Source organism: Primulina eburnea, chromosome 2 (assembly GCF_022965805.1).
Source record: "Primulina eburnea isolate SZY01 chromosome 2, ASM2296580v1, whole genome shotgun sequence".
NCBI lineage: Eukaryota > Viridiplantae > Streptophyta > Magnoliopsida > Lamiales > Gesneriaceae > Primulina > Primulina eburnea.
This window is the reverse complement of record NC_133102.1, coordinates 4,009,923-4,037,318: the sequence shown is the minus strand read 5'-3', so window position 1 is coordinate 4,037,318 and position 27,396 is coordinate 4,009,923. Positions and strand designations below refer to the sequence as shown.

Sequence of the window (27,396 nt, the reverse complement as noted above, 5' to 3'; positions counted from 1 at the left end):
TTGGTTATATACAGGTTGTTTTTTCAGTGAAACAGCAAATACCGCATAGAAATGGGAAGTAAACAACTCAAATGAGAAAGATAGAGCCAAAAATCCGATAATAATTCAAGAAGGATACAGAGAAGGATACTGGTGGTGGATAAATTGCGACACCTGCGTGACTGCTTGTTTGCTCACTTGATGAAGCTAAAGGGAAACTTACTTAATATTGATCTCGCAGAAGTAGAGCAATAGGAAAACATTGCAAGAAAATTTACCTCATTCTAAACAAATACACTTGCGGCAGTCAGAGTGCGAACACCGATGAAAATTTTCATCAACGGAGATGACATCACCGACTTGACCAACCATAATCACAGGTCATCATAATTCTGCATAGGATCGTATCTGTCCTCTAACTGAATATTCTTGTCGGTTCTGCTTCTCCATCTATTCCTATGCTCACCAATGTCTTCATTTACATCTCTGAGATCCCTGTTTATTTTGCTTTTGCCTCTGTCCCAATGTCCGCTGTTGTCTTCCTCTCTATCTCTACGATCTTGGTTTCTTTTGCTTCTCCCTCTGTCCTGATACATATATGTGTCTTTTTCTCTATCTCTCCGATCTCTGCTTGTTTTGCTTTTCCCTCTATCCCTATACTCCCTATTTTCTTCATATTCCTCTCTTTTGCGACTGCTTTGGTCACCGTCACCTCCCTCTTTTTTATGACTGTTTCGTTCATGTGGTGTTCTACTTTGGCGTGATCTTGTGGAATAACATTCTTCAAAGATTTCGACATTATCAGTCCTTTTTCTACTATCCATCTGTTCTCGCGATTGACTCCTACCATGTCTTTCCTCCCGGCTTCTTGAGTTATCATCTCTACCATGTCCAACCCTCTCAGTATTTCCATTGAAATTTCGTAAGCTGCTATGCCAACTGGAATCTCGTCTTTGAGCCAGAACCCCGTCCGTGAAGTCCTCTGAATCATGACGAGAGTGAAACTCGTGTCTGTTATCATGTGACTGATCTTCATAATCTTTTGTCACATGATAATTTCTTGATCCAGAAACAACAGAAGCACTCTCATGTCTATATAAATATTCAGATGCAGATATATCTGCCTCTTCAGCTGTCTTTGACAGGCTATCAACCCCTCCAGCTTGCTTGATTTCCTCCATATATTCCTCTATAATATCCCTTATGACCTTTATGCCAACACGAGGAATGGAGGATAAAATTTTAGTTCAAGTTGTTCTAAATACAGTGATTTATTGATCAGAACATCAAATTGAAAGGAAATATAAACTCAAGCAAGTAGTAAAAATAAATAAATTGCTGACATAAAAAATTGGGGGTGAAATGGCGAGCCCCTTTCCCTCTCTCACCTCTGCCCAGAAAAAGGTGATAATGTACATGATGTGATTTTACTATCTCATGTAGTTCTGGCATTGCACGGTTGCAAAGCATTCAGCCAAGCCAATTTGTCAAGATGGATTTTTTTCCAAAAGTAAACTTCTTTAACACAGTGATGATACTACCATGTCGAGGACAAAAATGCGAATACCAAAATTCACCATCCCAACTCTCATACAAAAGTTTGTCACATCAAATGGCACAATGAACGAGAGGAGAGGACTAAAATTTAAAAAATAACGAAGAAAATACAACATAAAAATCCGTACCTCTGTAGTATTTCGCTTTAATTTCTTGCCGCGATAAGACATCCTTCTGCGTTTGTAATCTCTTTCCTCAGCTAATAACTCCTCCCTTGTCTTGTTTTTATTTGCATCCTAGAATATCATAGATGTAGTGAACATATCATAGGACATTAATAAATAGAAACTTATGAGTATTTATCAAAAGATACAAATGTCTTGCAAGTTGAGACATCCTGCAAACGGTATCATAAATATTACAACCATCGTACTCATATCAACCATCTGATTGCATAGAATAAAAATACACACACACACGAACAACAGAACCCCTGAAAACTTTTGTAACTAACCATAGAGGAGCTGGTCATCTCACATTAAAACACAATTTTCCCAAAGAGAATAAGTTTTTTTCTAAAGATGCCCAGACTCCAGTCAAATCCTTCTTGTTTTATTCTTAATCGTACAATAACATCGAAATCAGTATTGTATCTATAACCTCTTAAATGTTCATCAAATGTTTCTATAAATATAATCAGTAACCTGATTGCGTGATCGCTGCCAAAGAAGCCCATCATGCTCAATTATAGGTCTGTAGTCCGATCGTCGTTGCCGTTCTTCATCAGCTATCTTGGACACATATGCATGCTCCATGTTGCTGAGAAGGAAGTAGATAACTAAGATGCTTGTTTTGAACATTATAAACTCCTAAAAGAAAATAAAAGGACAAAAAAAGAACAAGGTGTGGAAAGTGTGGCAGTACCGGAAATCTAATAGACAGATACAACAAAGCACTTATATAATTTCATCTAGGCAAAGAAAATTCGATGAGAAAATTAAACACAAAGAATTCGAATCCCTAATAGTGATAAATTCTCTCTATTTGAGAAAAACAGCAGGGCATTTCAACAACTATTAAATTCTCTCTATTTGAGAAAAACAGCAGGGCATTTCAACAAGGCATGTAAATGAGTACAGCATGATGTATACCGTTGGTACGCAGATAATGGTTGTGAACAGCGTAATGCCCTAATGTTGCCCTCAACCATGGAGCGCTCATGCAATGCAGCCACAGATGCTGCGACCTGTGAGATAAAAATCATACTGCTGCCAACAGTGCAACTGATGCTATCTCTCTCATTCCTCTTCCCGTTATCCATTGGCATATTACCTCGTGTTTGCTCTTCAATTTCAACCTCAACTCTGTACAAGTCACCAGAGTCGGCATCTTTTCCCTCAACAGGAAATAATGAAGCATTCGAGGAAGACTCCATTATACATTCTTTAAACACATCAAGGGTGAAAAATTTCCCACTTGCTTCACCATACAATATACCAAACTGTGAAGCTAACCACATTAACACATTAAACAAAACCGGGCACTCGTATCTCTGGTTACCCAAACCCAATGACTCGTCCTCAGATATAATTTCTACATCACTAAACATAAACCCTGCCAACCCAAAAGCTTCCCTCAAGATCGCCTTCAAACAAAACTTAACCAACCAAATCATATGATCTCGCATGTAAAAATCAATTATCACGCCATATTTAGGAGAATTTACAACAACCCAATCATGTAAACGCAACAACATACAACCTTGCAGCCTCAGAATGGCACGCAAAACTCTAAAAGAGTATGTAGACGGAAAAACTCCACCAGCCCACCCTTGCAGTTCATTCTGAATTGCCCATATCTCAGATGGAAGAAACCCAATATCATCTACCGATAACCCAACTGCTAGTGCATCCTTGAAATCCTCATTGAAGTTAGCACACTCGATATACAAAACCCTAGGCAAAGTAACCGATGGAGGCGGCGGGATGGAATGGTCATTGTTAACAAGGACAACAGGGCCAGGGCAGCTCTGGTAAAAAAAATTGTTGACGGGGCTATTATGATCGAAATAGCTTTCAAGTGAGAAGCAGAGCTCAGATGAGTTGCTTGGGAAATGAAATTCAGAGGAGGGCGGTGCGTTAAGGGTGCCGGGGTAGCGGAGGGTGCGCGGAAGAGAGACGGAGGAAGGGCAGCGGAGGTAGTGAGAGAAGAGGGATGAAGGAGGGACGTGGTGTGTGGGATTGAATGGGCAAGGGAGGAGGGCGTCGGTGGAGGCGGGGGTGGTGGGGACAGAGAGGAGGGTAGTTGTGGAGAGGTCGATAAGGGAGGTGAGTGTGGAGAGAGCTGTGGACAGGGAGGGTTTTGGGTTGTGTACGTGAGACTGGGTGAGCGGCGGCAGTGGAGGAAGGGCCGTAGCCTGCGGCGGCGGGTTCATGCCGGAGAATGTTTCGCAAGCATGCAGCCGGGAAAATTATGTACCAGTAAAACAGAGAAACTGCATTTTTATAATCGGGCTTGGAAAATCGGGCCTTTATTTAACAAAAGGGTGTGTCCCAATAAATGGTTGGGCCTGCAGTGCCTCCGTTGTTAATTGTTGGTTGTTTTTATTTTGATTAATAATTTTTGATGTCGCCATAAGTTTTAATAATTATATATATTAATCAAATATTTAAATTTTAATTTAAGTCATATGTAGCTTAATCGAAAGAGTTTTTGTTTCTTAAAGATCTTGTAGGTTTAATTCTTATTTAATATTTTTTAGCTTTCTTTTTGGTCAACTTGGTTTTTCCCAAGTTGATGACGTCACTTTTATCTTTAAAAACAAAACTATTGTTGCACAAAAATAAAGTCTCGGAGGCCACATTTGATTTTCAAGAGATCAGTGTTCATGTGTACAAGCAAATTAAGTTGTTTAATGAGGGGAGAATGGCAAACCAATGAATGTGTGTCACCACTGGTTGGTTATATATGATTATCAGGAGAATGGCAAGCCAATGAATGCGTGTATCACCACTGGTCGAATATGATTCTATGATAAATACAAGTGTATATAATTCCATTCCATCCCATTCATAGATGAGTAGCAGCTCGATCAATAGGGGGTTTCTCCAACTAGGTACGATGTTCAACTAGCCTTTTGACCATCGTGTTTGGTACTTTTATCTACCCTTTGCCTGATTATCCAACTCGTCCCAGCCACCAAAATCTCGCTCGGCGGAAACATTACTTGAGCCACCCACGATGTGTAATCCCCTGCTCTCTTCTGCGGACGGGTGCGAGTTGTCGTCCTTTTTGTCTTTCTTGGTCCTGAATTACTTGTATCTCTAGCAGGTGTTTTTTTCTTGCTCTTCGTCGACTTGGTTCTCGAGGCACCAGAGGACCTTTTCCACAATGTCTCTGTTATTAAAGAAAACACTGACTGGGCAATCGGTAGAGCTAATGCCATGAAAATCGAATCTGTTCCGATTCCGGTTCCGGTTCCGGCTCCGGTTCCTAGCACAAGCGAAGTGATTACTGCTGGTATCATCCACCCAAAAGATCGTAACACCTGAGATCATAATTTGAAAAAAAAAATTGGTTCGATGAGGCAATCTTTCTGTTACTCTTCAAAAATCTAAGTTCTGCCCTCTATCAAGCAAATTTTTACAACTTCATAAGTTTCCCATAAGCCTTGGATTCAGTCCTGGACTTGAGATTGAGCCGTGGACTCACCATTGTAAAGTAAGATTTCCTCGAGACAAACTTACACCAAATGCAGAAACATAAAGCTTATTCTTTGGGAAATTTCGAATTCATTCCAAACTATTGAAAAAGCAAAAGAATTCTACTACAAAAAACAGTACCTTGAAAATCCATTTAAAGCTGATAGAAGCTTCTTGAACCCCAAACCCTACATCTCCCTCTTCTACTTCATCATCATCATCAGTCATTTTTTCCATTAAAATCATCAGACCACCAAACCCTCTTCTTCGCGGCGTTCTTAAACCCGAACTCACCTTCGTCATCATAGTCTTCCGTCAAATATGAGTCACTAAGCCTGGACCGTTGGTTGAGATTTACATTCGTGTCCAGATTCCACCGTGAACCGCCGCTACGCCCGCCAGAAAAACAGCGCCAAATGACGAGATTGTTCACAGATATTTCTTGAAGATAATTACGTGAAGTTGGAATGGGGAAGAGATTGAGGAATTGGAAGGCTTTAGACCCCATCGAATTCCAGTAAACTGCGACATTATCCTTTTAAACTACTACTGCCAAGTTAAAATTTCAAATAAACTTATTTCCATTTTTTTTGCAAAATGAATTAATTACCCATTTCATTGTTTAAAACACTATTAACTATCAATACCATGTATTTTTAAAGAAATTACTCCACTTTCTTATAATGCATTTATTTTAAGTTTGTCAAATTTAAGATTTAATTCATATCTTTATTTGTTTTTTTTAAACGTAACACAACATTCACGATGAAAAAGCTAAAATTACAAAAAAAATTAAAAAAATAACGTGAATAAAATTAAAATTTGATAATATTAAAAATATATATGTAAAAACAAAATTACAATTTTCTCATTTATTATCATGTTTGTTTCACCATTGTATAACTCAATATCATGCCAATTTTATGGTACCTTTAATCAAAATTTTTTTTAAATAAAACTACAGGATCTAAAATCTAATCTAAATGTATTCAAAATGATTTTGAATCATCCAACATGTTTGAAGTCTTCCGCTAAATTATAATCCACAGGAGCCTGTGTGCCTTTGCTCTGAAGCAAGTTCAAGACGAATACTGACATCAACAAGAAAGATTCGTCTGCACAAGTCCAAAGTAGCATATGCTTCAAGTTCCAACTGAATAGTTTGTGCATTTTTTGTTGCCGATGAATTTTCCAGGTAAGTTTTTCCATACAAGCACGACACGATATGTGTCACCAGTAATCCCCACAGGAGCACAACCCATCTTTAAAATGATGGAACCTACTTGAATCCCTGACGGTGATCTCCCTCAGGACAACTTTGGAAATCACTTTTATCGCAGCATGGCAATCGAAACAAGCTCTTAAATTCTTTAGTACAAGTATAGGTGATCCATCTGGTGTACTGAGTAATGCAAATGCAATCGCTAACCTCTCGCTGTGATATTTCAGTGACTCAGCTTTTATTTCGTCATCCACATTTTGAAGGCTGCAACTTAGGTCAGGCTTATAGCCTTCCTCTTCCATCCGCTTCTCCAAAGAGTTTATCTTATTTCTTATATCCTCGTCAAGCGGGTGAGTCCTATCGTTAGCAGTGAATACATGAACCTTACGTTGAATTTCAACCCAACTATAAGCCGGGACCTTATGAACTCCTCGCTCTCTCATGGCCTTCTTTATCTTTGCCACCTGTTGCCAATCGCCTGCCTCGGCATAAATATTCGACATGGTGACATAGGCAGCAGCGTCTCTGAGCACATCCATGTTAAAAAGTTCATCAGCAGCTCTCTTAGCAAAATCTTGATTCTTATGGATCCGACATGAATTTAAAACGGATGACCAAATAATTTCATCAGGCTCGAATGGCATTTGAGCCATGATTGTCTCAGCTTCATTGAAACGTCCCCTTCTACAAAGCACATCAACCAAAGATGCATAGTGATCTTTTCTAGGAACAAGTTTATGAGTCTCAGTCATTGAAATGAAATACTGTAATGCTTCATCAACAAGCCCGCGGTGGCTGCAGGCTCTTAAAACACAAAGGAAGCTAACCTGATCAGGACTAAGACCCGATTCTACCATCTCCTTGAAAGACCTCATTGTCGATTTGCCATCTCCGTTTTGGGCGTATGCTGAGATCAATGCATTCCAAGAAACAGTATTCCGGTCAGGCATCTCTTCAAAAATCACAACAGCATCCTTTATGGATCCACATTTTCCATACATGTCGAGCAGTGCACTGCCACAAAAAATATTAGACATAAATCCAGTTCTTGTTATGGAAGAGTGCAACTGCTTCCCCAGTGAAAGCAAAGCCAAGTTTGCCGAGGCTCGAAGAGTACTTGCAAAAGTAGCTTGGTCCCCAGATACATTGTATTTTCTCATTTCATTGAACGATTTAAGGGCTTCGTCATTTAGCCCTTTCTGAACATAAGCTGATATTATGGCAGTCCATGGAACGGAGCTTTTGTTGGCCAACTTTCTGAAAATAATATTGGCTTCATCAAATCTGTCACATTTGGCATACATGTCAACGAGAGAATTCGCAACTTGAATTTCCGAATCAGCTCTTGTCATGTATGCCTGAGAGTGGATTTGTCTTCCCAATTCCAAGTCTTGTCGATTTGCAGCTATACTCAACAAAGTTGCAAAAGGAAAATTTCTTCTGTCGAACTCGGATAACCTCAATTCAGCGAAGAGACTCATAGATTCTTCCAGTTGTCCATTCCAGGCATAACTTGTAATCATAATATTGTAAGAAACTCCATCCAACTGCGGCATGTCATCAAAGAATTTTCTCATGTCATCTATATAATCGTGTTTCGAGTATACATCAAGTAATGCATTGCCAACAAATATATCTTGGACACAGTTGGTCTTGATCACTAATCCATGGATCTGATGCCCAGGGGTAATACTATCGAACCCAACACAGGCATGCAAAAGTGCTGCAAAAGTGAAATCAGAAGGTCTAAAGCCATGAAATTGCATTTCCAAAAAGAGCTTCATTGCCCTTTCATTTAGCCCTTCTTTTGAACACCCAGTTATAACCGTGTTGAAAGTAACAGTATCTCGTATACTCATGTCCTTGAATAGATGAAAAGCTAAATCAAGATTTTGACATTTACAATAAGAATCTAGCAAAGAGTTACAAACTTTAAGGGCCGAGTCAAATCCTAATTTATGAATTTGGGTATGAACTTGGAGTACATCTTTCTTGGTCACTGTTTCATCACAGCCTGATAAAAGAGCTACGATGGTGACATAATCAGGCTTCATCCCCGACCTACGCATCTCGATATAAAGATTAAAAGCTTCATGGGGTTGCTTGTTTTGTGAATATGCACCAATCAATATCGTCCAAGACACTGCTGTTCGATCACCCATTTTATCAAACATCTCCCTAGCATAAGAAAGATGGCCTGACTTCAGGAAACAAGAAATCATCATGTTTACCGAACATGTATTTTTTCGAGGCATTTGATCAAACATTTGGCTTGCCTCAAATATCTGGGACCTTCTGAGTAAATTCTTCAGATGGAAATTGTGGCGACAGATCTCTGGGTCAAATGCTGTTTTAATGATTCGGGCGTCAACCAAATTCTTCATGTCATTCTTGCTGCAAATTTTCATACCCTCAGTCAAACTTTGTATTAAAAGAAACAGCTGGTGAAAGAATAACAGGAGAGCAATGAGAAGAAAAATAGAGCCGTGATAGTCAATAATTGTAGACCTGTTCGTATGGTAGAATTGCTTTATAGTAACCATGATTTTATGCCATGGATTTGCAGCCTTAAAGTTGTTCATGTTGCTAAATAGAATCTGTGAATAGGAAGAAAAGGAACAAAGTTTTAAGGTGCTCAAGAAGACAGAGGGTGAACAACTGAGATATAAAAATTAAAAAACTAGGTGGTTTTATCTACCTTGCATCGAAAACAGCATCTGTGAATATCTTAACCGAGGTCCACAGCCCGTGGTTAGCCTAAAAGTAAAGTCCAAGCCAGAAAAAGGATCAAAGACCCGCACTTCATACAAGGACCAAACAAGATGGAAATAGCTAAAAAATTTAAACAAGTCTCCCGGTAAAAGAATACAAACTATGGAGCCAAGCCTTTATAAATCCAAAAATAATACCAATAAATAGCACCAAATAAATCCTAAAACGATGTTAGCCATGTCTAACAAGATTTAACATAATTTTCGGGAAATTTGAAAGGAATGCACCTATGTAGGAACAACAAAGAAGACATGTATGGAACAGTTTTCCCTTTTAATGACTTGAATCCAAGATAACACCAACACCAACTTACTATGGAAGGTATACATTAGCATAAAGAAGTAGCATTATAATGTAATAGCTTCTCAAGAGTTTCCAAAAGATGAGGAACGGAATTCAGAATTTGCAAAACTAGCGATATAGGTAAAATTCTGCCTGAACAATAAGTAAACAGATGGTATGTCTTTGCAAAGAGTATTTTAACTAATCAATGCACGGTAGGAAAAATATACACTTCTTCTAGTGACAATGCCTGGGTGAAAAAGCAATAGTTGCCAAAAGTCAAATTTTCATGGCGTTCTAGTGGGAATTGTTAAAAACTGGCTGAAGAAACAAATTCTTTAATCTAAATGAATTGCAGCTGGAGTTTGGGTAGCCAATGAAACACCTTTTTCTTTGCGGTAGCCATTAAAACACCTTTTTCTTTGCATCATCCTCTCGTGTATCATACTATAAAGGTGTCTTCTGCCAAAACTCACTCCTACTATGTAGTAATGAATAAACTGCAGAAAGCACAAAACTATGGCATGGTTAAACAGCACACTGCATAAAAAAAGATAAAACGAAATGCAGCAATTATTTGAAAAAACAAGTAGAAAACCGGACACTATTTTGTAGATCCTGTCATGATCAATTTGAAAAGCTGATGAGCCAAGTTACATACTTTTCGGAGTTGTTGGTAGCTAGGTTTTCTATATAGGTTAAATAACTGAATTTGTGAACTACTATTTTAGGGAACAATGACTTTAATAAGGGTGTTCGATATTGATCATTAAATTGAGGCATGTTTGTAGAAAGTAATCGTAAGCCAGAAACTGTCTTGGTTGGTCTACACTTTACACCAACTCCATTCATGACTCCAACACACCCCAACCCGCATAACCAAATTCAGTCACTTCATGTGCACCAAACAATATCAGATCTCTAGTGTGTAACCCAATTAGTCAGCCTCTTGAAACCTGGAAATCATTTCCTTTGCCATGTAATTCAATTCACGAATCCATAGATTGGTACGTGAGAGTAAGAAATTGAACAAATTGAGAAATAAATGGCTGTGGTCTATCTACAATGTTTTGGCTGGACAAAATTGTTCACGTTCTGAGTTTTATCAATGATATTGAAGAAACTACACGGTGGTATACACAAGTTTAGCAACCCATACTACTTCAGGCACTAGAGCTAGCTATTTGTAAAGGAGATACATATCATTATCTTCGGGTTTCTGTGCGTGGAAGGCACCAAATTAAACTTGACAGGCTTTCTTTTTGATCGAAGGATCGGATATCGTACAAGGTGTCTATTGACTATTGGTTGCAAGAGCAGGGTAGCGCGTCCAAAGATTATTTCGCATGCATCAGGTTCCATTCGCCAGAGAGGTCACTGGAGGAAGCACAAATTCGGTATAACAACTTACTGCACATACTCTGCAACCACTGAAAATTTTCATCGACATTAGTGTTACTGAGTCATCAAATTTGACGTGAAACGAATATCGATTCGTAGGCCAAGACGTCCACCTGAAGCAGTTAATCGGGCAAATTTTTATTTTCCCATTTTGCCATCTCTACTCCACGCTCCACCCTTCAGGACAGTGTGTTCATGTCAGACCAATCGCCACAATTAATACGAGAAAAAAAATGCAGCGAAGATTGAAACTTCAGCGGAATGTAAACTCCTCAATTGCTCAATCACAGACAATAAACCCCAAAATAAAGTTAAGCAAGCATCAAAGCGCAAAATGAAAATTTTGTTTTACCATTTTCTTCAATGTAGAAGCTTCAAACAATGTTTCTTGGTCTGAAACAATATTTCCCGGCTATACATTAGCACATAAACAAGAAATTAACACAAACTTTTATCATCATCAAATAATACATACGAACGTATGAAGGGAGAAGAAGGAGCGAAATCACAGTTTTTGGAGGGACATGACTGAAGCTGAGCCTGTGCCAGAACAGCAGAAAAACTTTTTGGTGCGACACACAAGAAAAAATTCCTCGTTGCAGATATGTAGGTTTGAGACTCGAGTCCGACCCAAATAATCCGGTCCTGACCGTTTTGATATGGGTCGCTTTTCTAAACAAACATGCTTTTTTTTTATGAGTTTTATCCTAAAATCTTCAACAGCCGGAAGATATTCTCGAGTCACTCAGAGGGTGAATTCAATTTTAGAAATTTAATTATTTTTATTGATTTTTGTAGAGTTTAATGGATATAGATTTTTATAAACTTTATAAAAATTTAGTGATATTCAAATTAGATTTTTCTAGAATCTTAAAAAGTCTAGTGATATTCAAACTTGACTTTTTAAAAATCTATAGGTATCCAATATTTCCATAAATTTACAAAATATTCTAATATAATTCTTTATGTACAAACTCTTAAAACTCATCTATAAAAACTCAAAAATTATCTTATACCTATCTTAGAGATTTTGTTATACTTTTAATTGAATCAAAATATTTTTCGCCCATAAATCTCTCTTCCTCATTCAAAGACGACGTTTTTCTCCTCTCTAAAGAGAAGTCGAGGTTCCTCGAATTTCAGAGGTACGATTCGTTTCTTGAATCATTATTGATTTGATTAAAAAAAACATATTATGATTTTTATGTATCTCTTTCTGTGTTATGTTCAGTTGTTTATTTTTATCTGTTTATGTGTGTGTTCCAAATTTTTGCATTTAGTGTAATATGGGGAAGTTTGCACATCTGACCTTCATCAAACGGTGTATGGTAGATAAATAATTTTTTTACAATATTGTTCTTATAAGGACTCTATAACACTAGTTTCAAATTCATAGCTATTTTCATAATTTATAAGTCCAATTTGTCAACCAATACCAAAGTGCTTATTAAAATAAATCACTAGTTCAAAGAATTTTATATATATATATATATATATATATATATATATATATATATATATATATATATATATTTTGATTTTGTTAAATTGTTGTTATTTTTTTTATATATTAAATATATTTATTTTTAAAATAAATAAATTTATTTTAAATTGAAGATATTATTTATGTTAAATAATTACTAGTTCAAATGAATTTCATAAAAGTACAAAATTTGTATCATCAAATATTTGCAAATATCTATCAAAATCTTGTAAAAATCTACAAAAATCCATAGATTTTTGTTTATAAATCATTGATATTCTACAAGAGTCAATTAGAATATACCAAATCAACAAAAATCTATCATTTAAAAATAAATAAATTAAAAGTCATCAAATCTCTACGTTAAATACACCAACTTCAAGGTCATCGTCTCAGGATTTAAATTTGCGAAAAAGATTTTCGATTAATCTAACTTATAAAAAATAACACTTTTACCTTTACAAATGTCAAACGGGCCAACTAATAGCAAAGCAGCTCGGCCTGTCATTCCGATTGGCTAGAAATCCTCAACCCAAACCAAGATAAGGTGTGAGTTGACACGACGGCTCGCGGGTCGATCGACAAAAAATAAGAATAAATAAATAAAATTTTAAAATCATTATAATTAATTAAAATTTTCATTTCATAAATGAATAAATATTTATAAAAAACATTAATAAAATTTTTAATTATTGATTTCACGCGTCTATATTTTATACAAAATAATCAATACAAAAAATTCACAATTTTCATTAAAAAAATGCATATATCATTATAAAAAAAAAATATTTAAAATAGTCTTTTTTAATTAATAATGAGAATTTTTTTTGATTTAAGTGACTATCACCCTGAACATTTAAAATATGTAATCTATTAAAAAAAATTTAAGTTCTCTCCAGAATTGAGCCCTAAGGTGTGTCCTCCTTCGCCTCGTTGAAGGTCTGGCCCTGTCTGCAGTTTTATCACCTGCCTCCTCGATTTGGGGATCGAACTTCGCAACAAGTTAATGGTTTCTCCAGCTTCCATTATTTCTAAATAATAATGGACCAAAATCCTGTCTTCAAATCCATGATCCATCTACCCTTTTCGGCCCGGACTTATTTACTTTTTTGGGCTTACAAAATTTTATTTTTGTGGCCAACAATTACTTAACCAAGAAGCATCCTCACTCCTGGTTGGGTGGTCTTGCTCCAATTTTCGAAAAACCCTTCACATTCCACCGTCAATAATGGTCGCAATCGCTCACGCCATTCTGGAATATGTTACCACTGTCACCTGTATCTCCTTTTTCCAATTTAGGTTGAATTCTTTAATGTCTTTGGTGATTTTTGTTTGTTTGGGTCAAATATTTACTATATTAATATTAGTACCCTACGGCCTACTCTGGTCTTTCCTTGGTCATTTGTAGAATCATGTGGCCCACATAAACGTCAATGTTCTTTAATTTCTACTCGCTCTTCTCCTATGAAAACGTTTTTACCTTTTCCTTTTGCTCTCTTCCAAGTCACTCCCTGTTGCATGTGGGGGCGCTTACTGGTTGCAGCGTTAAGTGTTACGCTCGTAAGGACCTTAAGTTTGATCTTTTCTGGTGTTTTTTGCAATGTAAATGGAGTTTCAGGAATCTGATGGAAAGGGTTCTTGTTTTTTCTTTTCTTTCTTTGAGTTCTTATTGCGCTGATAACTTTATTACTCGAGTCTTTTCGTCTACATGATCATGCTAATACTTTCCCTCCTTTTCTTTTGATTTCTCGTTTCTTTGTTAATGTTTTTGTTGTTTATGCGCACTGTTTTACAATGCATCGATTCATACGCAGTGTACGAATGTATGTTTGGAAAAAAAATCCTTGTTTCTGTTCCCAAAAACTAGAAATAAAAGAAGGGCTTATTTCAAGTTTTTAAACCATGGTTTACGTGATTATTTTTGTTTTTACAAAAACTTGTGAGACACGTTCTCACGGATCGGTCGTATTTTGTGTGACAAATTTATTATTTGGGTTATCCATGAAAAATTATTACTTTTTATGCTAAAATTATTATTTTTTTATCGTGAATATCGATAAGGTTGATCCGTCTCACATATAAAGATTCGTGTCGTGAGATCGTCTCACAAGAGATCTACTCTTGTTTTTTTTTTGTCATGTAACTCGTCTATTTTGGGCTTTAATAGTGTAAATTGTCCTTATTTGGTGTTTTTGTAAGAACTTGGATTTTTTTAAGTTGGCCTAAAAGCCACAAAACTCATCCAATATCCTCCTAAGTAGCTCTTGTCGTGTATTTAAACTTATATTATGCACATTAAAATAAATTTAAATAAAAACAGATAGGAAAATTAAAGTAAAACGACATTTAGTATTTTAAAATTGCAAAAAAACTTATAGTTTCCCTTTAATTTTGTTTAGTTAGATTTTAATCTATATACTATATGTTTTATGCTCGTAACACGAGGATATAAGAGAGTATATGTACCAATCAAGCAATATTTGATAGATTTAAGGCGAAAATAGTCCAAACCAAAAAAAAAATAATCAAACAATGACAAGTTAAAACTAAACTGAAAATGTTGACTAATATTGCAAATTTCCTTTTTAAGTTAACAAATGTGCGGAAATTTATTTCAAGATTAGTCTCTCATTTGTGTGATACTTTACAATTTGACTGATTCCGAAGAGATAATTAGTGCATGAAGTAATAGGTTCGACATACAGCAACTGTCTGGATGGTGAAGCAAGCACCTAAATTGGATAATGTCATTCTATTATTTCGCGATAATTTCACTATTTACGTGTAGATTGTTTTCTCAGTTTATATGTTTTGATCCATTCATCTAAAAGTTGGACATATATGGTGAGGTTCAGCTCTTGTATGTTTTGAACTCCCTTGAGTATGTTGGGGAGGGGGGGGGGGGGGGGGGGGTGTTGTATTTTACCTTCTATATATTATATCTCGGGTTCAAGATTCAACCATACTCAGAACCTCATTCAGTGGTGAAAATAGAAAGCCACTGGCATATTGACAGTGGATAACACTTCCTCTAGGATAGTGCATCTATGCATGGAACATTTTAACATTATCTATTTTGAATTTGGCTGTACTTTGGAAGTGTTTTGTTGAGATTAAGCATTTCGTTGTATCTCTAGAGTCTATGTTTACGGCATATGCTATGTTTTTTTTAATGAAAAATTGAGGCTGAGGAGTGATCTAAAAAGTTCCTAAGGAACTAAAGTTAAAGAATATATTCACAAATCAAATTTTATATTTTTAAGATTATGATCTGTCTTTTATAAGATTTTATTGTCATTTAATTCTCGATATATATTTCACATGTATAGAGTGGTATAAATTAAGAAAGATTACACGAATTTCAGCTTGTAGGCATTGTCTCATGAATGTTGACCTGTATGGCTGAACCTTGTAAATCTTGTGTCGTGTAGCATTCTACTCTAGCTGTATATCCATTATCTAAAGATTCAACACACTTATTTTCAAGCACTGAATATCAATTGTTTACTGTCCTCGTTGAAATGTGTATAGCTTTTTGTTGTTTTCTTATATCTGAGTATATTGTTTGATTCTCTCCCCCCCTTCTGCCCTCTTTCTCACAGGCATGACAAACTCTTTGATTTGAATTGCTAGATTGGTGAACAATAGCTCATTAATTGGTAATAATCTTGCAAACTGATTGAGGTTTTGGACACTCAATGGCACCAGAACTGGAAGAAAGGATTGCGAAGGCCTGTGGTGTGATGAAGAGCTTGGGCCTATCAGTAGAAACTGTAAAGCCAGTCCTCAAGAAACTATTGAAGTTGTACAACAAAAACTGGGAGCTTATTGAAGAAGACAATTACCGTACTCTGGCTGATGCTATCTTTGAATTCTCTGATGATAAGGTTTTTAATTCTCCACTTCCAGACATCTGTTCTGCATTTCCATTCAAATTTAGCGATCTAAAAAAAACATTATTCTCTAGGTAACAAAACTAAGTGAATTACAACATTTAAGATGTAGAATATCCATTTTTAAATAAAATGATGCCACTTGTGTGTGTGTGTGTGTGAATCATAGTAATAATTTTTCTTGCTAGATAAAGGCTGAGCAAAAAGGTCTAATGATCAAAGACGAAGTCGAGCCTCCATATAAGAAACGGCATATAGGACTTCCAGAGGATCGAATTTCATCTACCTTGAACCATGGCAAAAGTGTTGTGGATTTAGAAGGTGAAATCCGAAAAATTTCTAGTCCTGGGGGGATAAACGCCTCAAAATATCCTAGCAGCGACTACCATGATCCTGAATGTAATGAATCAATCAGGAACAAAAGCAAGAATCTTATTCAAGTAGATTCAGTCGGTGTCAAAAAAAATTCATATGCTGAGGGTTCATCTAGTGCTCATGATGCCAATCCAACAGCTAGAAATCATGGTTTACATTCTAGGAAGCAAGACATAAAGCATGCTCGTGAAACTAAAAATTCAATAGAGCCAGGGGAAAAACAGCCCATCGATTACCGTCCAAGATATTCTGGGATTGCTTCAAATGTTAGTCAAGGTATGACAGCATAATAGACTTTAATTTTATGTTTTTCTTGATTTTATAGGGCAAGCTATCAAAAAAGGGAAAAATGGTATTGATTGCAAGGACTTCTGCAAGTCATTGTGCATCATATCTAAATGAATGGATTGTATTAGTGATAATGGCATTAAATCAAGTGAAATTTCAGTTGAGATTATTGAATAAGTTTTCTGGTCAAAGATTTGACATATCTATTCCATGAGCTATGGATACTAAGGGAATTCATAATCTTTTTCCTTCTATTGTTTTTCGTATTTGGTAATATGCAATTGTTTTAATCTTTATAAGCATCTTATCACATTTTTGTATTATGTCAATCATGCATTTTTGTCTTTCAGGTCTGATCGAGGTATCACAACATTCTCACAAGGGAAAGATAACCAGATCAGGTACACCAAGCAGTCATCAGACTAATTTTCAAGCCACTCATGATATTGCTTCATCACCGTGTGGACACGTGCATCTATCCTTAAAATGTGATCACGTCAGAGGACAATATAACTTTCACAGTACAAATTCAGATAAACTTCTGAGATTTGTAGAGAGCAAATATAAGAAATTATACAAAACTATTGAGCCTAAATTTTCCCTGGAGAAGTTATTGAATGAAATTTGTGAAAGTTATTTGGAAATAGGAGCTGATTCTGTTGATGGAGTTCACAAAAACAAATTACCTGGACATCATGAAACTGTAGAAAAAGATCGTCCTGAAAGAAATATGGGGAAAAGGTTGAGTTGCTCTTCCAGTCATTCTTCGCAGCAGCAGCTCGTGGATTACAGTGGCAAGAAAAGGACGGTTCTAAAAGTCCTTGACATAACAAAAGGCACTGAAAAAACAAAAATATCTCTATATGATGATATTGGCAATGAGGATACGACAAGTTTTGTTTATATCCCTGAGAACATTATTTACCAATCTGCATATGTTCATGTGTCATTAGCTCGTATTGCCAATGAGGACTGCTGTCCAAGCTGTACAGGGGACTGTCTTTTGTCCTCCATACCTTGCGCATGTGCTGGTGACACAGGAGGAGAATATGCTTATACTCCAGAAGGACTGCTAAATCAAAAATTTTTAAGATCTTGTATTTCCATGAACCAAGAACCTCAAAATCACCACCTCTTTTACTGCCAGGATTGCCCCTTGGAGAGGGCCAAGAATGCGAATAGGCCCAAAAAATGCAAGGGCCACCTGCTGAGAAAGTTCATTAAAGAATGCTGGAGAAAATGTGGCTGCAACATGGAATGTGGAAATAGAGTCGTTCAGCGAGGTGTAACACGGAAATTACAGGTTCGTATTTGAGAACATAAAGATTTTAGTTTTTGCTTCCCGTGTCTAGATTTTTCTCAACTTAGTGTCTTTGTTGGGTAATTTATGCCGAAACGATGGCAATTACGATGATAATATAGTACCAAAATTGCAGAATACAACAATCAACAAGAACACAAAGATTTACGTGGTTCACAAATATAGACGACTACATCCACGGAACAACTGCAAACCTTTATTGGAAAAAATATTACAATAGTATACAACACTCAATTTTTCAATCCTAACCCAAAGTATAACCAAGAAATATATTTTCTCTAACTTACAAGAAAACCCCACACAAAAAATATTTTTGTTCTCTATTGTACAATGCCTTGTTGGGATGATATTACAATGCATGTTACGCACTTATTTATAGGTGAAATAATCTCGTGTGAACAAAGAAAGCAATATTCCTTTTCTGCAGCCACCATCCAACCATCCAAATTTGACACGGTTTTGTCAAAATGCATTGTTTAGCATTAAATACAGTGGCCCACTTTACCTAACATTTCTTCCACTTGAAGACTTGATTCCATTCATGTCTTCACACCATCATTGCAGCAGCTCATATTTCTTCATTTATACTTGCAGTCCAACTGAAGTTGTACACAACTTCAGTTTGTCAATGATTACTGTCTTCGTGAGCATATCAGCTGGATTGTTACTTCCATGAATCTTTTCAAGCATCAAGATTCCATCTTCCAAAACTGATGTGATAAAATGGTATCAAACATGTATATGCTTTGTCCTAGCATGATAAACATGATTTTTTGCTAAATGAATAGCACTCTGACTGTCACAGTGTAATGTGCCACCCTCGAGCTTCTGATTCAGTTCTTCCAGAAAGGATCTCAACCATATCATCTCCTTGCTAGTTTCTGTTACCACAACGTACTCAGCCTCGGTAGTCGAAAGCGCAATTATCTTTTACAACTCAGATACCCAGTTTAGTGACGTACCACCTAATGTGACATATACCCAGTGGTACTTTTCCTACCATCTAGGTCACCACCCATGTCGGCATTGACAAAACCTGGTAAGCCCAAATTTGACATTCTGATGATAAAGATAAACTAGCAGTACTTTTCAAGTACCTTAGAATCCATTTAACTGTTTTCCAGTGTTGTTTTCCTGGATTGGTCATAAACCTGCTCACAACTCCCACTGCATGTGTTATGTCTGGTTTAGTGCACACCATTGTATAGATGAGGCTTCCGACAGCAGAAACACTGAAGCACAAGGAACTTTGTTCATATAAGCATGCTTCTGCTCTGTCGATGGTGATTGTGCTTTGGTTAGTTTAAAATGACTAGCCAAAGGAGTACTTACGTGTTTAGCTTCATCCATGTTAAATCTGCTGACCATTTTTTTCACGTAATCTTCTTGAGATAACTTCAAGATTTCATTCACCCAATCTCTAAAGATCCTCATTCCGATGATTTGTTTTGCAGCACCCAAATCCTTCATAGAAAATTCTTTTGATAACTCTTTCTTGATTTTACCAATCTTCTCCAAACAAGCTCATGTTGTCAACATATCATCTACTTATAGTAGTATAATGATATAAAAACCATCAAACTTCTTCATATAACAACATTGATCAGCCTGACACCTCAGGAAACCATTATTACTCATGAATCCATCAAACTTCTTGTACCATTGTCTTGAAACTTGTTTGAGACCATATAAGCTTTTATAAAGTTTGCATACCATTTTCTCTTTTCCTCGTACTTCAAAGCCCTATGGCTGCTTCATATAAATTTCTTCATTTAGGTCACCATGAAGAAACGTCGTCTTTACATCTAACTGCTCCAGATGTAGATCTTTTTTTGCCACTAATCCGAGTACAGTCATGATATGGTTAACTTAACCACTGGAGAAAAAATCTCGGTGTAATCAATGTCTTCTTTTTGTTGAAAACCTTTTACAACAAGTCTTGCCTTGTACCGTTTGCTACCATCATGTTCTTCTTTTAACCGGCACACCCACTTGTTATGTAATGTTTTTTTGTCTTGCGGAAGTTCTGTCCACTCCCACGTCTGAATGAATGACAGTGAATCCATCTCATCTTCCATTAGGAGTGTTCATCGATCGGTTCGGTTTGATTTTCGATTTTTTATTTCGGTTTCCGGTTTTAGAAATATATAATCCGATATCCGAACCATTTTTCTTCGGTTCGTTTCGATTTTCTACCAAAACGGTTAGGTTATTTCGGTCGGTTATTTCGGTTTTGGTATAATTATTTAAAGTAATAATATAAATATATTGTAAAATATAATATGTTAACTTTCTATATGTTTTCTTAGTAAAATATTTAAATATAAAGTCTAAATTAATTAAACAAACAACAATCAAGTGAATCAACTAAAAATTATTCAAAATGGTTTTTCATTCACTAAATATCATATCAAAATATATAATATAAATAAAAATATAAAAAAATTATTAATTTAATGAAAAATTTCGGTTTTTTCGGTTTTGACATATATAATCCGAAACCGAACCAAATAAACTTCGGTTTTAATATTTATATCCGAATTACAAAATTTGGCTTTCGGTTCGGTTCGGTGTTCGGTTTTTTCGGTTAGGATTTTCGGTTTTATCCGAAGTTTGAACACCCTTATCTTCCATGGCTAACTCCCACTTGGTTGAATCATCATTTTGGATTGCCTCTTCATAGGTTTCTGGTTCACCTTTGTCTGTCAGCAAAATATAGTGAAGTGCAGGGAAATATCTATCAGGTGGTCTAATTGTTCTCACAGATTGTATGAGTTCAATCATTGGAGTTTGTAGATCATCATCTTGTGTAGTTGTTTCTTCATCTTCCTGGTTATTGCTTTTTGATTCATTCACATGAATATCTGTCAATGACACTTCATCTTTATTCTTGACTTAAGAACTTTCATCTTCAATTCCATCAAACTTGTTGATCCCGTCGAAAAATCTGTTTCGTCGAACTTGTTGATTTCCGGTCTCGATCTATCATCTACGGCCATTGGCCTTAGCAAAAAATCTTTTCTAATTTACGCCGAAACGATGAGGACCATGATGATAATATAGTACCAAAATTGTGGAATAAGATAATCAACAAGAACACAAAGATTTACGTGGTTCACCAAATATATGCTACATCCACGGAGCAATTGCAAATCTTTATTGGAAGAAATATTACAAGTGTATACAACACTCAAATCTCTCAATCCCAGCCAATAGTATAACAAAAAATATATTTTTTCAAACTCACAAGAAAAGCCCACACAAAAAATCTTTTTGTTCTCTATTTTACAATGCCTTGTTGGGATGATATTACAATGCAGGTTACACACTTATTTATAGGTGAAATAATCTCGTGTGAACAAAGGAAGCAATATTCCTTTTCTGCAGCCACAAACCAACCATCCAAATTTGACACGGTTTTGTCAAAATGCATTGTTTAGCATTAAATACAGTGGCCCACTTTACCTAACAATTGTCTTGATTGAAACAATACTAATGCTAATGCTACCTTTACAGGTCTTCTTGACAAGCAAAGGTAAAGGCTGGGGTGTTAGGGCACTTGAAGAATTACCAGAAGGTGCCTTTGTTTGTGAGTATGTGGGAGAGATATTGACGAACATGGAATTATATGAACGGAATAAACAAAGCAGTGGCAAAGATAAACATGTGTATCCAGTACTGCTCGATGCAGACTGGGCTACAGAAGGAGTTTTAAAAGATGAAGACGCCCTTTGCTTGGATGCTACACACTATGGAAATGTTGCTAGGTTCATAAATCACCGGTAAGCTTATTTAAATATTTTTGGCCACCAAACCTTTCCAACATAGCTACTCAGTTGAGCTATTGAATTTTTCATCCTGATCCTCTGTTACTTTTCTAATTGTTTTTGTTATTATGCTAATATGGATGTGCAACATGGTACGCGATATTGATTAGTATGCGAGGCAGTTGGAAAATTTTATGTGGTGTAAAATGTATACTGATGTAAGGGAAATGCAGAGGGAGTTTATTCGAACTGGGAACTTGTATGATTGTTGCAACTTATATCCACGATCATTTTTGCATTTTCTAAATGACAGGTGTTTTAATTCAAACTTACTTGAGATTCCTGTTCAGGTGGAGACTCCAGACCGACATTATTATCATGTATGAATGTACCACTCCATGTACCATTTCCTTGTTTTCGACAAATTAATTTCAATTCTCGTGAAACATTCTGCAAGTGTTTAATTCTTCCTTTGCTTTCTCATGCAGCTTGCATTCTTCACTAAGAGAAAAGTTGATGCTCTGGAAGAGCTTACATGGGTGAGTAATTTAATCCTTTTCTTAAAAAAATAATTCTTCACTTAAAGCTTTCCGACTCCCATGAAAACGCAGTGATAGATTTAGACTTGCTCAGAATTGAACTTCATGAAGCAAGAGAAAAGGTTTTATTATAAATTTTATGAACTTCAAATTCATTTGCTATCATAAATAACAAGTTTGTAGTTGTCCACGAGCAACTGCATTGATTGCATGTTCCTTCACATGGATGGATCAAGAGCAATTCAGGAATTTTGTTGCAGAACAACTGAATGTACTTGACAGAGAGGAAAACTTCTATCTTTAAAAAATTGGACATGAAATATAAGTTCATTAGGTGGGGCAATGACAGTCTACCTTATCAATAGGCTTCAGTCCAAAAATACATTACATCAATCCTACTCATGCATCGACCCCTCGATTGGATTCTTGAATCCACGATTAATGCTGACCATGTGTATTAACTGTTTCACTGACTTTATGTCACCGTATCAGAATTTTCCTTTCGCTTTTCAAGATTGCTTCATTCCCCTCCTACGTATGAACATTGTCATATATAATCTGCAGGATTATGGAATCGACTTTGATGATCATAACCATCCTATCAAGGCATTTAAATGCCTATGTGGAAGTGAATACTGCAGAGACAGCAAAAGCTAACTTTTGAGTTGAAAGTAGGTGAGAATATTTCAGTAAATATTTTACTGATTTTTTTTTTGTCTTTCTCTTTTCGTCCCGAAGGCATATATAAAGTAGACAATTCAATATTTATTCAAGATCTTTGGATTCAACCAATGAATTTGAATGAGTTTGGAATTTGTTTGTCAACCCAGTTTTGAAATTTTCTGATAGGTTTGATTTTATTACATCTCTGGTGGTCAATTCTCCCAAATATGGTTGCGAATGGGCATGTCTTGATTTACTCCTATTTGAGTAGGACTCAAGTCATGTTTATTTTTATTTATTACTTTCAGTAGTACTATTTACATTTATGTATTTCAATAATCATTAATTATTAATTCAAGATGTAACATTCAAAGATAAAATTTTGTGGGCCATGGGCTATTTTCGGGTGAAGTTATTTTAACATAAATTATGCAGAATACAAGTTCTATAAATTATAATGGTTGGACGTGTTTGGTACAATAGTTGTCTTTATTATGTGAGTGATTGAATCCTAACACTTACGTTTGGGTTATTGTATTGTTTAAAATATTGGAATTGAGCCGATATCAACTACATTTGGTAAAGCAAAAATTATTCGATCATGTAATTGATATAAGAACTAAGATCACATGTTTGATTCTCATAAATTACAAAGAGTGTAATTATTGAGAGAATGGTTATTGAGAACAATAATTGTTGATTATCGAACTGCCACATTTGGGGTTGTATAGTTTAAAATATTAAAATTTAATTATTATTAGATGATAATTTATATTCTATTGATTAAAAGAGAGAAGTTAATGGGAGAAATGGATGATCTATTGTACTGTAGAGTAAAGTCATGATTGGATAATGTAGGTATGAATTCCGTTATGGTAAAAATTTGTATGAGACGGTTTTACGGGTCGTATTTTGTGAGACAGATCTTTATTTGGGTCATAAATGAAAAAGTATTATTTTTTATGTTAAAAATGTTGCTTTTTATTGTTAATATTTGTAGGGTTGACCCGCCTCACAAATTAAGATTCGTTAGACGGTCTTACATGAGACCAACTCTTCTGTTAATTAAGAGCTGATAATGTGTGGATAATTAAATCAGTAATTATTAAAATGATGTAACATTATAATAAATCAGGCCAAATCAAAATGATGGATAAATAGGAAATTATGTCCGATCTATTTCGTGCGCCCTCCCTTATTATTTTAATACACAGAGAGAATTATTTTTGAGAACACACGTAAGATATTTTAAAAAATTGCTCTTAATTTCTCAAGTTTTTGCAAGTAAAAAGAATAGGACACGAAAAGATGACATCGTACAATATATTTTCCGATCGCCAACAAAAAAAATTATATTGACTGATAACGATTTTATAATATAATGTACATAAATTCTCCATTTATTTATGTATTTGATTTAGTTGCTTGTAATTAAATAATATATTCACTAGTTAAATTATATACTCAACTAATTATATTGAATACAAAATTTTATAATACCACATTAAAATAATGGAAAGATATTCATCTAAAAGATATGCAAAAACAATAATAATCGATCGGATGCTAAATTAAATGAGTATATGAAAGAGCAAGTAATATCTAATAATTTTAAATAAATTGTTATATCATCGGAACAACAGTTGCATACTTTGAATTAATTTGCACATATAATTGTGAGGCTCAGTCACTCTAAATACTGATAATTATGAATTAGTGATAATTCATTTAAATCCACAACGGAAAAATAGTTTTAAAATACTTTAAAACGAACTTCTGGGTGTAAAGAATATCAACATAACTACTTTTAAATACGACTTACAAAAAATTTAAAATATATGTAGAAATAAATGACTAAAAGATGATGTTGCTGAATTCAAAAACAGTCATATGCACGTGTCGGCTAGACACAACCCAACAATCATCAAACATACATTCAAATAAACCGACAAAGCTGCAAAACAATATAAACTAACTCCAAATAATAAATAACAATCCAAATAAACATAAAAATACATGGGGCATATCCCGAGAAATAAAATATGACATAAAATTGACAAAGACTCCAATACAAATATATAGACTAACAGGGATACTCCAAAATGACAGGACCACGGCAATCCCACCTCACTCACGAGCTGTACTGATGAACCCTCTGCCTAGTGCTGCAAAACTACTTGGGAGATCTACCATGATGCTCAATAACAACCACAACAGTCTTCAGTAAACAACTGGAGTTGGGATTCTGATATGAAACAGTTAAACAACCACAACAATAAACATATATAAATATGGTATATGCAATGCATGAACATGACTCAATAATGAACGGGATAACTCGAGCCGATAAACGATATGATATTTACGAGAATTATGATCGGACAACAGCACGAGAGAGCTACATCGTCGTGAAGATAAACTGCTCTGCTAATCATGAGAAGTATGTCGTGATGTGCTAAACATCACCCACAACTCGACATCCATAGAGCTGTAAACGATATAACATGAATGACACAACTGCACAAAACTGGATATCTCAATCCCAATGCTCAACCCGAGGGGTGCAGTAACAAACGAGGTTGTTCAATCATATCTATAGTTTCAGGTGTGTTAGTATAAGCCTACCAGACACACCCCGATCTCGAGATACACAACAAGTGCCGAATAACAACGAACAACAATAACGAGAAACGATATGGCTCAGTATAATGTTATAGCAGCATATCCTATACTAAATGTCATAAATATATTAATAAATGAACACATAATCAACGAGGGATTTTAACAACTTACATAATCTATAGAATCGCATAAAAAACAATAACAACACATAAATAAGACCAAAACATAATTTATGCGTTATCGATGTTTGTTACCGAACTGTAACTCAAAATGTCCAACAAATCGTTTAGTTTCCCATCTTTTCAAACCATACAATTTATTTAATTAACTTTCGATCCAAACTAATACCAACAACTCCAATAATCAACGTATAAACTATAATCTTAGAATATACGAACAAACTATTTCGATATACAAATATCCGGTCGAAGACTTGTACCTTAAACATGTCTAAAGATATAACCTACAATATATAAACCGATATATATGTCAATATAATGCAATTAAATCGACGAAAACGAATTAAATCAAAGAAAACCCGAATTTGGGCAACCTATAATTTGAACTAGAGGCTGGAATTCGAGCTCAATATTTACCAAGAATCAAAGTTGGACTAGCAGCTGGTGGTATCTGGTGAAAATAAGAGGGATACAATTACTCATCAATCAACCACCAAAATCGAAGAAAATCGAAGCCATAACTCACCTAAATCGGCTGCGGCGCAAGAACAAGATCGAACAAGCTGGATCGAGCTCGTTTCCTTCTAATTCAGGCCAAGAACAGGGCACGGAGACTGGAGCTGTCAACTGATATTTTAAAAAATATATATTTCAACACACTTCCTAAATTTATATAGTATAAATATTCTTTTAATTTAATAACTTAATAATTATTTTAATTATTATAAATTATGGATAGTTAATTACAAAACTTCACGAACACGATAATGTTGAATGTTAGGATAATTAGGGAATCAACTTTACAAAACTTCAACCACAACAAAGCATTGGATTGGGATAGCAATAGCATAGCATTATTAGACTTACTCATCCAAAAATTTAATTCCCTTTCAACTTGTTTGTGTCATTTTCTTTTCACTTCTTATAAAACAATGCAAAGAAATAAACATATACATATATGGATCTATCAAAATGTTACATAAATGGCAAAAAATTTAAAAACAAATTAAGTTATATAAAAACAATGAAATATTTGTAGTTGTATTATAAATTATAATTTACGAACAAATATAGCAGCTCAAACATCATATAATACTCCAAAACAAATTTTTAATTATTAGTGATTAATGACAATTGCATCAATTTATAATTTTTGTACTCTTTCTAAAATTTTTTGATATGCTTAACAATAATCCCACCAAGAGTTCGATAAAGTGCACAAAATCAGATCTAAAACCATATTTTTGGGTCATAATCATTACCTTAAAATGTGTTCAACTTTAAACCTTTGATTAGCATCAAATTTGATTCAACCGTAGATTCATCAATCAGCAGCCAAAAAATCAACGGTCAAGATGAGACAAACTCTATATCCACACGCTACCACCAATCATTGATTCCTCTGTAGAAAC

The 27,396-nt window shown here is 35.2% G+C and overlaps 3 protein-coding genes and 1 long non-coding RNA gene across 19 annotated transcripts; 1 reads left to right on the top strand and 3 right to left on the bottom strand.

The window, feature by feature from the left end:
- Positions 1-27: 27 nt before the first annotated feature.
- LOC140821161 (U11/U12 small nuclear ribonucleoprotein 48 kDa protein-like) lies at positions 28-3,976 on the bottom strand. 2 transcript variants are annotated; one of them, XR_012115662.1, is made up of 5 exons: positions 2,628-3,975; positions 2,181-2,295; positions 1,665-1,772; positions 258-1,187; positions 28-186 (listed from the first exon to the last, which is right to left on the bottom strand). XR_012115662.1 is itself a non-coding variant. In XM_073181582.1 (4 exons), exons 1-4 carry the CDS (start codon positions 3,908-3,910, stop codon positions 354-356), a joined length of 2,340 nt encoding a protein of 779 aa, XP_073037683.1. In that variant the 5' UTR covers positions 3,911-3,976; the 3' UTR covers positions 188-353. The 2 variants fall into 2 exon arrangements, 1 of the variants encoding a protein (XP_073037683.1); XM_073181582.1 differs by lacking the exon at positions 28-186 and having other exon boundaries at positions 188-1,187; positions 2,628-3,976.
- A 430-nt stretch (positions 3,977-4,406) lies between these two features.
- On the bottom strand, positions 4,407-5,810 carry LOC140824493 (uncharacterized). The gene is made up of 2 exons (XR_012116360.1): positions 5,319-5,810; positions 4,407-5,023 (listed from the first exon to the last, which is right to left on the bottom strand). It is a non-coding gene; the product is annotated as an uncharacterized lncRNA (long non-coding RNA).
- Positions 5,811-6,145: 335 nt separating this feature from the next.
- On the bottom strand, positions 6,146-11,525 carry LOC140821110 (putative pentatricopeptide repeat-containing protein At2g01510). Of its 10 annotated transcripts, XM_073181553.1 has the most exons (7): positions 11,330-11,525; positions 11,207-11,247; positions 10,968-11,031; positions 9,839-9,953; positions 9,098-9,156; positions 8,908-8,996; positions 6,146-8,793 (listed from the first exon to the last, which is right to left on the bottom strand). In XM_073181553.1, the coding sequence occupies exons 6-7, from the start codon at positions 8,979-8,981 to the stop codon at positions 6,408-6,410; spliced, it is 2,460 nt and encodes an 819-aa protein (XP_073037654.1). In that variant the 5' UTR covers positions 8,982-8,996; positions 9,098-9,156; positions 9,839-9,953; positions 10,968-11,031; positions 11,207-11,247; positions 11,330-11,525; the 3' UTR covers positions 6,146-6,407. The 10 variants fall into 10 exon arrangements, with proteins under 10 accessions (XP_073037654.1, XP_073037635.1, XP_073037647.1 ...); XM_073181534.1 differs by having other exon boundaries at positions 11,207-11,525; XM_073181546.1 differs by lacking the exon at positions 10,968-11,031.
- Positions 11,526-13,226: 1,701 nt separating this feature from the next.
- Positions 13,227-23,286, top strand: LOC140821084 (probable inactive histone-lysine N-methyltransferase SUVR2). 6 transcript variants are annotated; one of them, XM_073181500.1, is made up of 8 exons: positions 13,227-13,607; positions 15,940-16,224; positions 16,419-16,881; positions 17,244-18,196; positions 21,731-21,996; positions 22,295-22,361; positions 22,470-22,520; positions 23,085-23,286. In XM_073181500.1, exons 2-8 carry the CDS (start codon positions 16,036-16,038, stop codon positions 23,175-23,177), a joined length of 2,082 nt encoding a protein of 693 aa, XP_073037601.1. In that variant the 5' UTR covers positions 13,227-13,607; positions 15,940-16,035; the 3' UTR covers positions 23,178-23,286. The 6 variants fall into 6 exon arrangements, with proteins under 6 accessions (XP_073037601.1, XP_073037610.1, XP_073037614.1 ...); XM_073181509.1 differs by having other exon boundaries at positions 13,227-13,614; XM_073181513.1 differs by having other exon boundaries at positions 13,227-13,636; positions 15,971-16,224.
- Positions 23,287-27,396: the final 4,110 nt, after the last annotated feature.

Bases quoted from the DNA above. Each gene is read 5' to 3' on its own strand.
- LOC140821110 (XM_073181534.1), bottom strand. From the start codon at position 8,981: ATGAACAACTTTAAGGCTGCAAATCCATGGCATAAAATCATGGTTACT. The intron at 8,794-8,907 runs GTCTACAATTAT...GAAAATTTGCAG, and splicing joins CAATTCTACCATACGAACAG to CAAGAATGACATGAAGAATT.
- LOC140821161 (XM_073181582.1), bottom strand. From the start codon at position 3,910: ATGAACCCGCCGCCGCAGGCTACGGCCCTTCCTCCACTGCCGCCGCTC. The intron at 1,773-2,180 runs GTTACTGATTAT...ATGATATTCTAG, and splicing joins GGCAGCGATCACGCAATCAG to GATGCAAATAAAAACAAGAC. The intron at 1,188-1,664 runs GTACGGATTTTT...GTTGGCATAAAG, and splicing joins TAAAGCGAAATACTACAGAG to GTCATAAGGGATATTATAGA.
- LOC140821084 (XM_073181500.1), top strand. From the start codon at position 16,036: ATGGCACCAGAACTGGAAGAAAGGATTGCGAAGGCCTGTGGTGTGATG. The intron at 16,882-17,243 runs GTATGACAGCAT...TTTGTCTTTCAG, and splicing joins TGCTTCAAATGTTAGTCAAG to GTCTGATCGAGGTATCACAA. The intron at 18,197-21,730 runs GTTCGTATTTGA...CTACCTTTACAG, and splicing joins GTGTAACACGGAAATTACAG to GTCTTCTTGACAAGCAAAGG.